This window comes from Lipomyces oligophaga (assembly GCF_038497815.1).
Source record: "Lipomyces oligophaga strain CBS 7107 unplaced genomic scaffold V1516scaffold_1, whole genome shotgun sequence".
NCBI classification, from domain to species: Eukaryota; Fungi; Ascomycota; class Lipomycetes; order Lipomycetales; family Lipomycetaceae; genus Lipomyces; species [Lipomyces] oligophaga.
In genome coordinates this window covers 1,255,780-1,273,114 of record NW_027117785.1, presented here as the reverse complement: position 1 = coordinate 1,273,114, position 17,335 = coordinate 1,255,780, and the positions used below count along the sequence as shown (strand labels likewise).

Genomic DNA, 17,335 nt, shown 5'->3' with positions numbered 1-17,335 from the left:
TCTAAATTCCAGTTGACAGATGACTATGGCCGCTCCGCTTGCTTACCATTCCATGGTGTTAGTATAATCAGCCATATATGTCATCAAATAAGTCACCTGATATAAATCATGTGATACGTGGATCCAGCACCAGAAAAACGTTCTGCTAGGAGACTAAAAGACAAATACTTTGGAGAGACCACGGCGGCTTCAACTTCGTCGTGCTGTCGAGGAGAAGGTCAGTAAATCGAAGACGAACAAGTTTTTCTTTATCTCAGGATTTGTTCTTGATTATTTTCATCACATTGCATTTCCTGACAGTGGGAGCTCAGCAGTTTTGATTGATATTGGAAGTCAGAGAAGCGATTGCTGGCTTAATTTACGAGTGATACTGAATCCTATTTTACTTCCTTCTCATTGATCAGTTCCAGACAGACATGGCCCAATCAAACGTCACTCTCTTCACAGTCAATGCAATCCTTATTTTAGACAATGACTCGCATCGCATCCTCACACAGTACTACCAACCACCTCATCCCTATCCACACAACCAGTACGCTAGTGCTTATCCGACCATTAAGGAGCAGCGGATTTTTGAAAAAGGACTTTTCGACAAGACTCATAAGCAAGGAACTGACATTATCCTCTATGACAATCATATAGTTGTCTACAAAGAGGTTGTTGATGTTATCATCTACGTCGTCGGTGGACTCAATGAGAACGAAACCATGTTGTATCAGGTTGTTCTTGCTCTGCGCGACTCGCTAGAAATTCTACTCAAACATTCATTGGACAAGCGCACAATCATTGACAATTATGACCTGGTTTCTCTTGCAGTCGATGAAACCGTTGATGACGGTATTATTCTAGAAACCGACCCGATCGTTATTTCTACTCGCGTCACTCGTCCGCCCACTAATGACACGACCATCAATCTCGATCTCAGTGAACAAGGCGTATGTATTCCCAAGTTCTGCTCAATGTTTTTTGAATTTTATTAATATCTTTCTCTAGCTCATGAGTGCTTTACAACTTGTTCGTGCGAAGGTTTCCGAAAGAGTCAAACAGGCTTTGTAATTCAAAATATACCTCTATGCTTTTGTTCAGTTTTGCTGTAAATTACTTTTCATGTGATGCAATAACTAAGATCGACTTAAATGTACATGCCAACTACTGCTTCCCATTTTTCTTGCTACTCTTTTTGTTTCCAGATTTTCCACTTTCTGCCAGCTTTGGTTTCGAGGAGTTTGTAGGTTTCCCTGACGGGATTGTCACTCTGAATTTCTGGATGCCGACCGGAAGTCCAATTTCGGTATCATCCAAGGCACCGATCAATTGGACCTCAGACTTCCAGCATCTCTCCTTGTCCGTATTTTTAAAATCGACAGCCGAACCCATTCCTGACACAAAGAAGTCTGTACATTTCCTGAGTGTTTTGCCGCGCTTGCCCATACCGGGCATTAATTTGATTTTATATTTTAATTTGTGAAGCGCAGGCCAAGGAGCGCATACAGCAATCGCAGCGACTAGAACATCATCACGATCAGGTTTTGCAACCAGGTTCCGGATCGGAAGTGTGAAGTCTACTCCGCGGTCTTCTTCTAGCAACTGCGTCAATGAATTTAGCGGAACACGTTGCTTTTCAAGAACTTCCTTTCTTCGATCTCGATTCTTAAGCTTTGCTTCTTCGTCTTGCATCTTCTGAGCTCGTTCCTCAGCCTCTCTAGCTTCGCGCTTCGATCGACGCACTGATTCGGCCTCCTGCCGCCGAGAATTACTATTTGCCGATCCTAGAAGCTGCATACGGAGATTACGGTCTTCATCATCTTGTTCTGCGTATTTAGTAGCAATCTTTTTCAGTTTCGATTTCTTGCCGCGGGGAATGCTCGACGTCACTGGTGTATCATCCCGCGATACTGCAGTAGCCGATTCAGTCGTGCTTTCGTAATCATCTGAACTTTCGATATCCTTGCTCTCCGACCTTTCATGATCTTCTTCTGCATCAGAACCAGCATCAGAACCTGAAATAGAAATAATCTTGGCAAGTTTCGAAACAGTTGCGGGCTCGTCAGTCGAACTTAGTGCCAATTCCGATAAATCAAGGACGGCTGCATCCGAACGAAGTTTGGCTCGTCGGTCAGCGCTAGCATCGTCTATAATGAACATAAATCCATAGCCCATGATCAAAGGTGGAACGCCAATTTTCACTTTTTTATCAATAATGACATTTAATTCGAGTTCTACGTCAGATTCAGCTGCAAGAGCCTGCTCGACATTCGTACTAACTTTGCACGAACTGGATCGACACCACCAAGCTTCCACTGCTCCGTTAGTCTCCCAAGCAATAGAAGTTGATACGGCAAGAGTGGCGGCCTGCATTATTGTACTCGGTGGAACAACATCGACATTCAGATGGTTCAAAACGACGACATACTCTGATCCTGGAACGTCTGCCGAAACTATTATATCATGTGGACCCAAGTGCCGTTTAAGCAAAACCGCAGACTGGTAAGCGTAGCGCCCACACAGCACGAGATATCCATCGCTTGATAAAAACCATAGATACTTTTCAAACCAAAACGCTTGGCGATTTGGTTTAGATGGCTTGGGCTCTTTGATAGTCGCGGCTGCTGTCTCTGCTCGGTCGATCTTTCGTCGAGTGGTTTCTTTTCTGATCTCACGTTTCTTGGCTTTATTTGAAATAGAAAGAGGATCTTTTTCCTTCTCTATTAATTTCTGAGTTCCAATTTCTTTTTTCTGTTGAGGTACTTCATTCGGAGAAATCTGTTCTGCGATATGGTTGTTTGCGCGTGCAAGCAACTCCTCTAGAGCTTGAGAGATATCCACTCGAGTTGTGGCCGGTGCAGGCTTGAAAGTGTGATAGTACTTTATTGCACCTGAAGCTGGCCAAGTCATAATCTCTGCTTTATTTTGTTGAATAGTTTTGAAGACTACAATCTTGAAAAAGAGAGTCGCGAGTTCTTTACTTAGACCTGGATATTGCATCCTGCGGGTTAGGTCACTATTTTGCCATAAATGGATGACTGCCATGGGTCTTCTGAATGCTGTTATTACATTTATATTCTGAAATATAGTGGTCGTAAAGAATGCGTCGTCATGGGCATTTACGGACTGGAATTCAAAAGGATACACATAAGCGAGTTAAAAGAAATCCTTTTGGAGATGAAAGTGAGGAGGGAAGAGAGATAGTGAAATCTAGGGATCGGATCAAGAAAGATGAAGGTTGGAAACCAAAATTTCTTCCTGGAATGGAGAGCGAAATTGAGGAGACAACCCAGAGAGCAATAGGACAACAGAATAGAGAGGGACAACAAGAAGAAGACTACATGAACATGGAAATTGCTGATCTACCTACAACAGATATTCGCGACATGACCTATTCGGAGCGACGACAGGCCCAACAGCGCAAACAAGAACAGAAATCGCGAACAATAGCTCCTTTAACTGTACAGCGGGAAAAGCTTCTTCAGGGACTCAAAACCTCAATATTGGAGTCCCCTGGATCGGAAAATGAAGACTCGTCCAGCATAGGCATGAGTATGATGAAGAAAATGGGATTTGAACCGGGAAGAGGACTTGGAAAGCAGAATGCAGACGATTTAGAAACAAAAGATCTTGAGCCTATTAAACTTGAAATCAAGGATAGTATGTATTGGTTAAGAATTATACTTTACTCCATACTAATACTTTCGTGCAGATCGACATGGAATCGGTATGGATAGCGCCCGTCTGCTCGAGATACAATCAAAACTTAATAGCAAGATCAAAGCTCAAGAACAACACGTGCAGAATTATATGGACCGTGTTAGCCAAGAGCGATCTGATAAGCACATTCGAGCGCAGGTTGCAGCTGCCCAGAAAATGTGTCGCGATCTCGATTTGGCTGCGAACCCAGATCTCGAGGTGGTGTTATATACGGACGAGACACACGCCTTGCTTGTTCCTACTATACGGAGCGTGAATTTACTTTGGAGAGAACTTGTAGTCGAACAAGAAGAGGCACGGCAACAAGCCTTGTTTCGAAAAAAACTTATGGACCGGCCGACCAGCTTAGACGAAATAGCTGTCAGTGCCGGCCCAGAAGACTATGCAAATGTAGTCCAAGAAGACCTAGCTCCTCTTCCTCTAGAAACCAGACAAGATGAAGAACCAACAGAGGAGGAAAAGGAGTTTGCACAACAGACTCCACTTGAGAGATTGGATCGAGTTGTTATGTACATGCGTGAACAGTACTTCTACTGTTTCTGGTGTGGATGCCGATTCGCTTCAGCGGAAGAACTTGATGAGGAATGTCCAGGATTGACCGAAGAAGATCATGAATGATGTTTCATAGTATTCTCGCCCTTTATTATTTTCACTAATGATAAAGTAATTTGTAATTTTAAAATAATATAATTGAAACCCGTGAACTCTATTATACACCTCTAGCTTTAGAGAGATGCGGCTTGTGGTACTTATTCCCACAAGACCAGAACTTTGGTTCCGCGACAACTTCTTTTGTAAATCGTTATATTTTATCGCAAAAAGTACCTTAGACTTCTATTGCACGTTTATAGCTGTTTGCGATACTGCTAAAATGTCGAATAGCGGAGCTCCGGACCTGACAAACATAGGTGCAAGTCACGAGCATCAGACGACTTCTGGATCTTCGACTTTCTCCGCTTCCGGACAGTACTCGATTGATCCGTTTTCGATTGCTCAGGTGTATTATGGATCTGACCGCGATCTCACGACTTCGCAAACGGGTCACAATCTAGTTCGTGCTCGAACTATGAGTAGCGTATGTCGATAAATTTTGTGCAGGCCGTATTCGTTTATCTGATGAGGTCATGTTGATAACGGGCGGTTACTGGTTATTTCTGTTATTGTTGGTGGCTCGACTAACTTGATACAGAGCGGAGCACCTTCTTTTGCAAATGTGTCTGAATTTCGATCTGGCCTTCGACGCCGTGCTTCTCAAGGTAAGCTTAACTAAGTTTCCGACGAATCTGCTGATCTGACAAATTGTCTAGATGCTCAGTCACTTACACCGCGCAAATTTCTGCTCGATGTTGAATCTACATTGCAAACGCTTTTAGAAAGCGAGGATACAGATAAAAACATGCAAATTACCATCGAGGACTTAGGTCCAAAAGTGCTTCAAGTCGGAACCGCAAACTCGAATGGGTTTAATAAGTTCGATATTCGCGGCACTTATATGTTATCGAATTTGCTGCAAGAACTGACAATTGCTAAAGAGTACGGTCGGAAGGCGATTATCCTGGACGAACAACGACTTTCCGAGAATCCTGTTCATCGGCTTTCTCGGCTTATTCGTACGCAGTTTTGGGATGCCTTGACCCGACGTATCGACGGTTCCGCCCTCGAAATTGCCGCGGTGGATCCTAAAAATCGGTCGCCCGATCAAAAACCTCGCATTTATGTGCCATATGGAGAAATCGAACAGTATGAGTATTATCAAAAGGAAGGCGCCAAGCGACCACATATGAATTTACAGGTTGAATATCTCCCGCAGAAAATCACGGCCGAATGGATGAGGTCTGTGAATGATCGGCCAGGACTATTGGCACTTGCCATGGAGCATTCCACAGATCCCGAGACAGGTGAAAAATTGCTTCGAGGAAAGCCTTTTGTTGTACCGGGTGGCCGATTCAATGAACTCTACGGCTGGGACTCGTATATGATAGCGCTCGGGCTGCTGGTGGACGACCGAGTGGAGTTAGCTAAAAGCATGGTTGAGAATTTCTCGTTTGAAATACGCCATTACGGCAAGATTTTGAATGCGAATCGATCGTATTACTTGTGTCGTTCGCAGCCGCCTTTTATGACAGATATGGCCTTACAAGTCTACGAACAGATTCAACATGAGGAAGGATCACTCAAGTTTCTCCGTGAATCATTCATTAGCGCTATCAAAGAGTATAAAGAAGTTTGGACTGCCGAGCCTCGCTTGGATCCGGTGACAGGGTTGTCTCGATACCGTCCCGATGGTATTGGTATTCCTCCAGAAACCGAAGCATCGCATTTCGAGCATATTCTCCAGCCCTATGCGGCGAAGCATGGATTGACAGTAAAAGACTTTCAGGAAAAGTATAACGACGGAAAGATCAAGGTCCCCGAGCTAGACGAGTACTTTCTCCATGACCGAGCTGTTCGAGAGTCAGGCCATGATACTACATATCGGCTTGAAAAACGATGTGCCAATCTCGCAACAATCGATCTTAATAGTCTACTTTACAAATATGAGGTTGACATTTCGTATGTGATTCGTCGCAAATTCGATGATCGGCTGGAGTTGGATGATGGGAGTATCGAGACTTCAGCTATCTGGGATCGTCGCGCGCGGAAGAGAAAACAAATGATTGATAAATATTTATGGGACGAAGACAAACAAATGTATTTTGACTATGATACAGTATTGCATGCCCGGTCTGATTACGAGTCTGCGACTTTGTTTTGGGCTATGTGGGCCGGTTGTGCGTCACCTCAGCAAGCAGCGCAGCTGGTAAAGGCGGCGATCCCAAAATTTGAAGAGTTTGGAGGATTAGTATCAGGCACGGAGAAGTCGAGGGGTACTATTGGTCTTGATCGGCCGAATCGGCAGTGGGATTATCCGTATGGTTGGGCTCCGCAACAGATTCTTGCATGGGTAGGACTGATCCGGTACGGATACCGAGATGAGGCGGAGCGGCTTGTGTATAGATGGCTATACATGATGACGAAAGCTTTTGTGGATTTTAATGGTATCGTTGTGGAGAAGTACGATGTCACACGTCCAGTTGATCCTCATCGAGTAGATGCCGAGTATGGCAATCAAGGCGCAGATTTCAAAGGTGTAGCAAAAGAAGGATTCGGATGGGTCAATACTTCGTTTAATTACGGGCTGACGCTAATTTCAAGCCACGCTATTCGTGCTTTAGGCGCATGCACTCCACCTGGATTATTCTATTCTAGTTATCGTTCGGAAGAAAGCTGAAAAGAGATGGTAGATGGATAAGATGATAAATAGCTATGCTTGCAAGAGGTATTATGGAAAAAGAGGTATAATTGAATGGTTTGTATTAGTTACTTGTGTTTGTATATATTATCTGCATATAAGAATGTAAAATTGTAACTAAAGATCTTTAGTTTGGTTTGGCTGGTTTGATGTCTCCCTAGGATGGAAAGCCACGTGAAAAGGTAGGTTAGGGAACGTATAGATCAAAAAGTCGCAGGAGGAAGCGATGTATTTTAAGGACTGGAAGTGATTTTGAGCTCGTTTCGAAGACAGAAGCCAGAGAAATAGAGTCTGATTGGCGGTATCAAATAGATAAGGAGAGTGCATAAAACGATTACGAATTGCATTGTCAGAACAACCCGGAGATCATGAGACCGAGCATAAGATTAGTAATTGGGATGAGAACTCGAGGCGTCAGAGCAGCAAGTAATGGACGAACACTGAGCAGCCGGATCAGTAGGAGTCGATCGAACGCTTGCGGATCCTCCGAGTCTGATGATGGACAAAGAAACGAGAAGCCGAAGTTGCCTACTCATTTTTCTGATCCAGGAGAAGCAGGACTCCCAGAGCCTATAATAGTTGGCGAGAGAAGACGGGCAAATGGTCAAGTAGGAGGAAGCGGAGAAGCAAATACAGGGCTGAACGTGGGAACGAATACAGGAACAAATGCAGCAGCAAATCCCGGACTGCCACCGACAAATTTTGCATCTGATCTCGTACCTGACGAAGGAACACAGCGCAACGTGATGAGGGATGCGATTTTATGTATCATGGTGGTTATTCTGACTTACGTTGCATTCGAGGGAGCTCGAGAGCGCAAAGAACATGAGCGTAAGCTGAAGTCAGTGCTTACCTGGGGAAGGGAGAACCAGGAACGTGTGCAAGGCGAGCTTGAACGAAAGATGACCGCTGTCGAGAAAGTAGTCACCGAACACGTTTCCGAGGAGAACCGAAATTACATGATGCTACGAATGCATATTGCCATGTTGCGACAGCAACTTGTCGAGAGCGGGATTGAGCCTGGTAAGTTATATACATATATACATATATATACATATATATATCTTTATATATCTTTATATATATATCTACTTTGTTGGATCATGCAGACGAGAGGGATCATTAACAATCAACAGCATCCGCAGACGAAGTTGTTAAGAAATTCAGAGAACTAGCGCAAGCGAAATATAAGCCTATGAACAAAGATGGCCGAAGAGTAAGAACATACGAAGCACGTCCTTCAGGTAGGTAGAGTATATCATGAATTGGGTGTAGAGTTTGTGCTAATATTGAATCTTTCAGATTTGGATCCCTATTGGCCAGAGCTTGATCAATACGGAGGAAAACATGCTCGGAAATAGAATAATAATTTAATTTACATGCATAGCATATCTTAGATTGTCCATTTTCTGAAAACAAAAACAAAACAAAAAACCGACCTACATTTTAAGATTTCACTGATTTTCAGCTCTCTCCATCTTTCCTTCGAGACGCTGCATCTTCGTCCACGATCGTTCCCAGTTCGAGGTCACGTGTACTCACATGACAATCAATGATATCACATGATTCAACATGATTTCACATGATTTCACATGATTTCACATGACTGCACCTGATGGCGGCGGCTCCGGAACATTCTCCCGCAGTGCTGCCATACTTCCGAGATTTACACGTGACAAGACTCTTGACCGGGCTCCGGGTGACGGGCGGCGGTCGTGGCCAATGAATGCGCTGGCAAAAGTCCCAAGGGAACCGTCGGCCGATAAAAATTCGTGCACGCGAGAAGAATGAGGCGTTTTTACCGTTTCTTAGGCGGCAATTTTTCGCCGTCGCCGCCTGGCTGGCTGGGCTCTTCAGCGGTAGTCTTTGCCAGGATTTTCCTTCGTCCCGAAGACGACTTATATAGAAGTCTGCGTCCGATAGACTGCAACCAAATACACAATTGATACTAATAGTTTGTATTGTTTTTTTTATCTCAAAATGAAGGTGTTTTCATCACAGTGTTCTTTTGATTATCCTTGGAATCATGTAAGTGTTGTCATGTGCTACATCTGAACTTCATGTTCGTCGCAAGCGTGCAAAATTCACGTCTGGCCGCCCCCTCCTCCTGCGCTGGTCGCAGCTGCTCGCGTGCCCGTTCGCTATTTGTGCTGGCTTTTCACAGAAACTTGTTGAATGTATCTGCTGGAGTCAGAAATGGGATCATCGACGGCGGCAGATTGAATTTTCTTGTTTGCGCAGTTTGTTTGCTTGTTCCGTGTTGTCGCGTGGATGCTGACCGCGTTGTTTCTCTTTATAGGTATCCGCCTCTGCGTGGAAGAAATATCCAAATGAGATGTCGACGCATGTAATTGCTGTTGACGTACTTCGTCGAGAAATAGATCCTACCACTGGTGTCCTTACGACTGAACGACTGATCACTTGCCGACAGAATATTCCATCCTGGATTCTTGCTCTCGTCGGCGGGTCGAATATTTCCTATGTTCGGGAGGTCTCGGAGGCTGACCCCAGGTCGCGTTCGCTCACCCTGCGATCTGTCAACTTGACCATGAACCATTTGTTGTCTGTCAATGAGACTTGCGTTTACCATCCGGATGCCGTCGATGCCAACAAGACCATTTTCCGCCAGACGGCCCGCATAGAAGCTTATGCCACCTTCCAGCGACTCTGCAACAAGATTGAAGACTGGTCGGTAGACCGTTTCCGTCACAACGCAGCCATTGGTAAAGTCGGGTTTGAGTCGGTTTTGCGTCGTCTGGCAGAAACGGTTCCCGATGTCTCCATGTTCAAGGAGTCGGCTGTACAGGCCGCCTAAATTTGATCTCTCTCAATCGACCCGACATACCAAAAAGTTCTTATCTCAGTGTATTCATGTTTCTCCATAGTGACTCGTTTATCTGCCTGCATTACATTCCAGCATATTTTCTAGTATAACTAGTGTGACTTGGTGTCTACCTCTCAATTCTCAGCTCTCAACTTTACACCGCTTTTGCTTTTCTATTCACTTAACTTGGATATCCAAGCTAAGACCGAATCAATCAAAACTACTATTTATTATCAGCAAGTCATAGATTTAGAGTTACTCTTACAGCATCACTGTCTTATTGTTTATGATTATATTATAGAATATCTTCCTTCGATTATTGGTCGACGGTCTCGTTATGTTTTCCGTCTCATTATGTCTCGTTTCTCCTTGTTCAAACAAGCAAAAGCATCCAAGGGCGCTTCGTGGGTTTTAAATTATTACTTTTTCTCTCTTCCTTTCTCTCTGGCGTCCATGTTTTTGCATTTATTTGTGTTTTTATATTTATCTCGAATGCATCTGCACTTTGTATTTGTAACTAAGACATGTTAGTTCTGTATCTTCACCGTTCTTTGAATGGCGAAATTATCTGCTATAAATTCTTTCACATGCTCTTGCGTCATGTGATATAGCACGGGATTATATATCACGTGACTGAATATTTATTTCAGGTATCTGAATAAGTGAAATGAATTGATTCTGCTAAAGGTTATTGTACATATTTCGCTATAAATAAAAATGCGTATTCTTATAAAATTAGACATTATTACAAAACTTTCCTATTCAAAATTTATAAGGAGTTTGGTTCAATTCCATTTCTATTTTCAAATCTTTCGTCTTGCATTATCCATTGTTCATCCAAGTTTGTGAATAATTTCCTCGAATATTTCAACTCTTGATATTCCATTACGTTCAAACATTTAATATCAGCATGTTTGATGAGTTTTAGTCAGTCCGTAAAAGGTTTTGATCCAATCAATTCCATTATTATGTTCATTCAAACGATCCACATTGAGCTACCTCAACCCTCATACATCCACGTGACATAAATTTTTATCCCAACTTTAAAAGTATCTAGCGACCAAAAATTTAGAGAAGTACTGAAGTAGTACAATTTGCAGTGGAATCCTAAATTCGGCAATTCGAGGAGATATTCAAAGTGGTTGTGAATTCACATTCACACAAAGGTACAATTGATTTTGTATTTCAATTATCGTATGTTAGGTACTTGAAATTAATTTTTGCGATTGCGTCATACAATACACAAAACTGCTGCGTGGAATCCAGATATGTCTGTTGAAGAAGCGGGCCTAGAACAAGACACCTCGAGTGTGACCGACCAGTTTTCTGCACTGTGTGCAGAAAACGGTATTGCAATGAGTGGACTGCCTGAAGAAGTTTTGAAAGCTTTGAGCGCGGAAGGAGACGTGATAGGGTCCTTGGATGGACTAGATCAGGCGACCTTGGAGTCGTTGGGGCTGTCATTCGCAGACAAGAGGAGAGTTGAAGAGGACCTCGAATCAGACTTGGATATGGCCAAACGGCAGAAACTTGACAAGCACGTCGATATTGACGCTCAGCACGGTCAGAGCGAGCTACCTGTTGATCTAGAACAGGAAATCAACGAGCTATTTAGTGATGGGATCGTGGCTTCAAATGGGAATGTTGATTCAATCGACGATAAAAATGCTGAACAGAAAACCGAACATAATATTTCCGTTGATGATTTGTCGTGGCTCGAAGAATTGCCCGGCATATCAGCATCCGAGCCAAGTGCGAACCAGCATGCTTCTACCGATGCGAGTTCGAGCATGATCACTCCGCCCTACCAGACATCCGATCAGCTATCTGAGATTCGGAGCGATGATACGCTAAAAGAGCTGAATTCAGGCAAGGTTGAGAATTCGCAGATTCAACTGTCGACTACTCCCCTGGCAACTCCGTTTGCCTCTCCTGCGCAGGCAGTTAAGCAAAATCCACTCATGGCTATCACGCTTAGCGAAGCCGATACTTTGAAGAGAAATCTCGCCGATGCAAAAACCAAGATTCTCTCTCAACATTCACTTGTAACCACATATGCTGCACTAAAATCAGCTTATACACAAGTATGCGAGACTAGTCGGACAAACGCACAGCAATTATCTGCAAGTCGCCGCCAGCTAACCGACTTGGAACAGAGATACACTGTAATGGCCAACAAGGCTCGTGCGGCAACCGCCAAAGCTGATGAGTTAATGGGCGTTATCAAAAGATTACCAGATCAGAGCGAGATTCTCAAGACTATTTCCCGTCTTGAACAAGAAGTTGTCTCTAAAAACCGCCAACTTGAAACATTAAAGACAGCTCTAGCGCAGTCAAAATCAAGTGGCATGCAGAATGGTCTTAGGACGCCTAGTGAGACTGGCCATCCTATCATTACATCTGCTGAAGCCACTTCAATTAATTGATGCCAATTGCAAATCAGCTCATAGTGTATAAATAACTACTGTTTTTTTGGGTTGTGGCTATGCTGATCGGATGCTGTCATTATGTAATTTATGCAGACCTGTTTTAGTTTACGTTGGTGAAAATGCATTGCATCTCTGTTCCAAAGGAGTTATTGATTCTAATGTTTCTAATAAAAAGTATTGAGTAGTATTGTTTAGTATTCTGGTGGGAATCTCCATACATTCATTTAACTTGCTTACTATATTAATTCTGGACGGTACTATTGTACCCGACTCCTCCCAAACAAAACTCCCAGCGAACCGTACTGATAAATACGCATTTCGTTCTGATACATTCGCAGAGAAGTTCAAATTTTTGACGCTCTTCTCCCAAGTGGATTTTTTATTTGGACCTGATAGTGTTTGACCGGTACACTACGAATGTATATGTTGAAGGTTGCTGGACATTTCCATTCACACATAGAAGATATTACAACTTGATGGGTATTGAAATTTCAATTGTGCCTGAAGAATTGAATAGTTTAGCTGAAAACAGAGTCTGATTTCACAGTCGGAGCATATTTTCTTTCTTTCCTCCCAAAGTCCTTTACGGGATTGTTTTGGAATCTAATTATCGCGCAGTTATTACGCAGTCGTCGCGGAGCAAAAATAATTAGATTTTGAGCGAGAACGAAGTACAGTCGGATAGTCATCCATTCATTTTGCCGAGATTCATATCGCCCAACTAACCTCACAACGATAACGCGTGTGGTTTCTGTTAGATGTCCACATCTCCGGGCTCGGCGGCCCTCTCAGCTTCCGTGCCCGCCGTCATTTCAGACCATGAATTAGGCACACTAGATTCATTACCTAGTTTTTCACTTGCTCCAGAATTCACTGGAATAACGGCCTCGAATCTCCATGATTCTGCGATGGATATCGACGGCATCCGGCCGAATCATACTAATGATGGATCTCACGAGGACGCAATTGTTGAGACCTCATTGTCGAGCCAGGAAGTTACGCACGATCCAGATGTCGTTATGACGGACTTCTCATTTGATTTACATGGTCAATCTTCAGCTGAACAAGCAATTCCGGCTTTGGCCGTCGCATCAACGAGCAGCCATTCGACTCCCTTGACTACCACAGCTTTGCCGGAGACCCCCGCTCGACACATCATTGCCGATGACCATCCTGATATCACGGTATATGCACCACCAAGCTCAGCAGGTGGCGCCAGTGTAGTCGATGGTATCGACGACACGATCATTTTAGACGCGATCAAGTTCAACGCGTCTTCAGATATGAACTCACATGATGATACACATGACATATTTAATCCTCGGCGTCGAACCAGCCTCCCGAAACCGACTTCAAGACCTATGTCGCCATTCGCACATGCTGATTTAAGTAGGAGTGTTTCACTTCACGATCCGCTCAAACAAAACCATTCTCATGACAATTCTCCGCACTTATCGAATGATTTCCTCCAACGCGATCCGCTACAGCCAAATCAAATCCAAAATGCGGAGTCCCGAATCTCTGCATACGCGCGTCTGGATTTCGCGTCCTTCACCTTCTACGTTCAAACTCTGCAGGTAGTTATGGGGAGAGGGGTCGAGTCTAGTCCGGGCTCGGCGTTTTCCTCAACGACTGCTAATAAACATATGAAAACGCCGTCTCGGAAACCTTCAGATCCATCAATCAGCGATCTTGCTGATCGGTCAAGATCCCTTACACCTTCAAGAGCTCAACAGGCCGTGACTACTTCGGAGGCTACGGCATCCGTACCTGTGTCTACAGGCGGCAGCGGCTCGATCGATGTCCATCTCGGAACGGCAAAGGCCATTTCTCGCCGACATGCCAAAATTTTTTACAATTTTGCGAGCCAGCAGTTCGAATTTTCGGTTCTTGGACGTAACGGCGCATTTGTTGATGACGTCTTTGTTGAGAAGGGAGCAACCGTGTCACTTAACCACGGGTAGGTCTACGTGAATTTCAAATGATCTCTAAAAGCCTTTATATATTAACAAAACAGTTCGCGAGTCCAGATTGGTCAGGTCGGATTTACATTTTTATTGCCGAGCACAGCCAACGATGATACCGATGGCATCTCATCTCCGCGGACGATGAGACCAGCAGATGCTATCTCCATGCGTGATACCAAAGGACTTCCCGAAGCACTGAAAACTTCTTTTGAAGTCGATTCGGCAGCAAAGGTAGATCAAGGGATTGTGAAGACCGAGCTGGACCCAGTACGCGGAGCTCCATCGTTGGACTTGCCGGGATCAGAAAATCATGGTTATGCATTTGAACCTCTATTCGGGTCTTCGGCGACTGCCGCCGCTAGTACTGCGGGCATCCAAGATTCAATTATTAGCCAGAGTGAGTCTCAAAATCAGGTTATTTCCACTCACGTCGATGCCGCTGGCCAGCCATTACCAGATAGTGATGTCCGCATGATTGAAGCGCTGACTGGGATTGGTGGCGACTCTAATCTCGGCGGCTTGGCCCAACTGATGAGTAGTGGCCTTCCTGACGTTCCTACCGATCCTGCACTACTCGCTGCTTCCGCCGGAGCTCTGGATGGAACGTCCACAGTCAGTAAATCAGGGATTAAAACACCCGGTAGCAATGCTAAACCAAGTACCAAACGGCAAGAACGACGACATCCGACACCGCCGTCACCTTCATCAATACCGCCAGAGTATCGGGAAAAACCTGCGAATTCTTATTCGAGCTTAATCGAAGTATCTTTGCGAGCGTTTGCTACGGAGCGGGGAATGTCACTGGCAGAGATATATGGGGCCATACAGGAGCTTTTCCCGTATTACCGATATGCGCCTTACGGATGGCAGAATTCTGTGCGTCATAATCTTTCTTTAAACAAAGTATTTGTCAAAATCGCGAAGGAAGGTAAAGGTTGGCTATGGGGACTTGATGAAGAGCTTGTCCGAGAGAGGGAGGCCAAAAAGAACCGACCATTGGCTAGAGAGCGGCGAGAACAAGAACGAAAGGAGCGGAAAGAACGAGAAAAGAAGGAAAAGGAAGAGAAAGAAAAGAGGATAAGAGAAGAGAAAGAGAGACTGGACAAGGAGAGAAAAGAACGAGAGAAGAGGGAGCGAGAGAGGAAGGATAAAGAAATGGCAGAGAAGGCTAACAAAGCGTTGACTGCACTTGCACAAGCAGCAGCAGCAAAAAATGTTGCGGCCGCAGTTGCAGGAGGTTCGCAGGCAAAAGGAACCGCAGCTGCTGTCTTGGGTAGTATGAATCCTGGTCTTACAAGTACTCTCCGAGCAGGGCTAGCTAAAACTGTTACCGGAGCAGTTGGTGCTCGAACACCTTTGAAAGCAGGGACAGGGCGAACGACAGCTTCTATTCAGAAACCTGGGTCGGCTACGCGACCAGCGATTAACAAAGATACGCTGAAGGCGCTGCAGCTTCTTCAGCGGACGATCACAGCGCAGCTGGAGAATGGGAAATCTGGGATGCCGAAACCGAACTCGGAATCTACGATTGCTAGTACAAGTATAATCGCTCCGGAGCCTGTTGCAGTTAACACACCGGTTAGTGCTGTGGCAATAAAATCTGAAGTAGCCAGTCCGGTAACGCCTTCTACACCTGTTCCCGCATCTCGAAGCAATAGTGCAGTGACCAACACATTGAGGCCCCCCAATAATGGCGCAGCAGCTGATCTATTGAGTGCGCTTGCTCGAGCCAACAGTAATGGTAGCGGACAATCATTAATCAAAGGTCAACAACCTGTGACGTCAGTCCGTCCAGTTTCTGATACTAGCAGTAAATCTACGGGCTCGACAGGTCTAGCAAGCGGGAAGCGGGCCGTAACACTGAATAATGCCGCGACTAATGCGAAAGCAGCGGCTATTGCTAAAGCATTAGTGATGAAACTTGCACAATCCATGGCTAAACCGGGGGTCAATACCTCTAGTCCGGGACAAAGTCATGCCCAAGTACAAGCTATGAATCCGACAAAGACTAGCGGCAGCACTGTGATGCCGGTCGTGCAAGGTAGTACTCAGTTAGCAGGTGCCACATCTGCAGGAGTCACTAATACAAATGTCAAACCTGCTGTTAATGATGGTACTGGTGGTCCATGAATTTTTTTATGAATGAAAAGTTTACGCGAAAGCCATCGAAAAAGTTGAGGTTGATTACCAGGTTGATTACCAAATGTTTGTGGAGAATGTAAAATGCGGACGTGTAAGATAGGCTGGACAAAAGAGGAAGTGAGGAGGCGGCGTTATTTTGATTTGTTTTTAGATTACACATGCAATTGATTTCACCTTACGTTAGTGGGAACGAGTAGATATACTATATTACATAATCGTTGCAATCTTTTTGAATGATTGGAGACTGAAATTAGCGAGCCCCTACCCGCTGCGACACAAGAACCATTGTATTGACAATTACAGGGGCGACTCAAGTGGGCTAGTATGGAAATGCCAAAGTATGGAAATGCCAATTGACTTGGCTAAGGGTATGACATGTATTGAATTTGAAGTTTTATATAGGCCGGAAATGCAATTTGCAGGAAGCAAAATGATGAGAAGTAATAATTCAATAAAACTTTTGAGGAAGAAAATAGTGATTAAGTGGTCTGAATCATTGTAAGGCATGCACATGATTATCTGAAATCGAACGGCTAAGACAGAGAATGCATGGATTTTTATCTTAGTGTACTATTTAACTCATTATTACAAATGCTGACTATTTTTCAAAAATCTGGACGAGAGATTCGGTTATTTTGGGAGAAGCAAGTGGCAAGTGATGAGCATTGAAGGGTGAAGTAAGGGAGGAATAGAGAAGAGATTTCGAGTGCATGAACATTGTTTTATCCGTACCAACTTCAGCGCTCCCGCTCAATATTATGGCGAGGAGAGACCCACGGCAAAGGGAATCTCAACTCAGTCTGAGCACGAATACTCGCATGAAAAGAGCCTCGATCTGCACAGCAAATCTTTTAATAATAATAGGAATTTCATGCTGTATCTTCAAAAACTAAGCAGAATCTCGTTAGTTTTTTTGGTACGAAACTACACTGCGCCAGCCGCGGTCAACGAGGCCCTTCCGTGGCTTAGGCGAAAT

General features: G+C 44.3%; 8 protein-coding genes across 8 annotated transcripts; 7 read left to right on the top strand and 1 right to left on the bottom strand.

Moving 5' to 3' along the window:
- The first annotated feature begins 189 nt into the window (after positions 1–189).
- On the top strand, positions 190–1,174 carry V1516DRAFT_668505 (Longin-like domain-containing protein). Its single transcript, XM_066921009.1, has 2 exons — positions 190–935; positions 994–1,174. Exons 1-2 carry the CDS (start codon positions 417–419, stop codon positions 1,054–1,056), a joined length of 582 nt encoding a protein of 193 aa, XP_066779941.1. The 5' UTR covers positions 190–416; the 3' UTR covers positions 1,057–1,174.
- On the bottom strand, positions 879–2,920 carry V1516DRAFT_668504 (uncharacterized protein). Its single transcript, XM_066921008.1, has one exon. It carries the CDS (start codon positions 2,893–2,895, stop codon positions 1,150–1,152), a length of 1,746 nt encoding a protein of 581 aa, XP_066779940.1. The 5' UTR covers positions 2,896–2,920; the 3' UTR covers positions 879–1,149.
- A 54-nt stretch (positions 2,921–2,974) lies between these two features.
- Positions 2,975–4,409, top strand: V1516DRAFT_688694 (uncharacterized protein). Its single transcript, XM_066923790.1, has 2 exons — positions 2,975–3,645; positions 3,698–4,409. Exons 1-2 carry the CDS (start codon positions 3,087–3,089, stop codon positions 4,321–4,323), a joined length of 1,185 nt encoding a protein of 394 aa, XP_066779939.1. The 5' UTR covers positions 2,975–3,086; the 3' UTR covers positions 4,324–4,409.
- Positions 4,410–4,576: 167 nt separating this feature from the next.
- Positions 4,577–6,976, top strand: V1516DRAFT_617684 (trehalase-domain-containing protein; the record flags this gene model as incomplete). The annotated part of the gene is made up of 3 exons (XM_066919376.1): positions 4,577–4,780; positions 4,895–4,961; positions 5,013–6,976. The coding sequence occupies 3 exons, from the start codon at positions 4,577–4,579 to the stop codon at positions 6,974–6,976; spliced, it is 2,235 nt and encodes a 744-aa protein (XP_066779938.1).
- A 220-nt stretch (positions 6,977–7,196) lies between these two features.
- Positions 7,197–8,409, top strand: V1516DRAFT_55748 (uncharacterized protein). Its single transcript, XM_066919211.1, has 3 exons — positions 7,197–8,020; positions 8,134–8,241; positions 8,300–8,409. Exons 1-3 carry the CDS (start codon positions 7,366–7,368, stop codon positions 8,356–8,358), a joined length of 822 nt encoding a protein of 273 aa, XP_066779937.1. The 5' UTR covers positions 7,197–7,365; the 3' UTR covers positions 8,359–8,409.
- A 474-nt stretch (positions 8,410–8,883) lies between these two features.
- Positions 8,884–9,994, top strand: V1516DRAFT_55743 (PRELI-like family-domain-containing protein). The gene is made up of 2 exons (XM_066919210.1): positions 8,884–9,025; positions 9,297–9,994. The coding sequence occupies exons 1-2, from the start codon at positions 8,978–8,980 to the stop codon at positions 9,810–9,812; spliced, it is 564 nt and encodes a 187-aa protein (XP_066779936.1). The 5' UTR covers positions 8,884–8,977; the 3' UTR covers positions 9,813–9,994.
- An 889-nt stretch (positions 9,995–10,883) lies between these two features.
- Positions 10,884–12,622, top strand: V1516DRAFT_55701 (uncharacterized protein). The gene has a single exon (XM_066919208.1). It carries the CDS (start codon positions 11,090–11,092, stop codon positions 12,245–12,247), a length of 1,158 nt encoding a protein of 385 aa, XP_066779935.1. The 5' UTR covers positions 10,884–11,089; the 3' UTR covers positions 12,248–12,622.
- Positions 12,623–12,643: 21 nt separating this feature from the next.
- Positions 12,644–16,546, top strand: V1516DRAFT_668490 (uncharacterized protein). The gene is made up of 2 exons (XM_066921007.1): positions 12,644–14,210; positions 14,268–16,546. Exons 1-2 carry the CDS (start codon positions 13,009–13,011, stop codon positions 16,345–16,347), a joined length of 3,282 nt encoding a protein of 1,093 aa, XP_066779934.1. The 5' UTR covers positions 12,644–13,008; the 3' UTR covers positions 16,348–16,546.
- Positions 16,547–17,335: the final 789 nt, after the last annotated feature.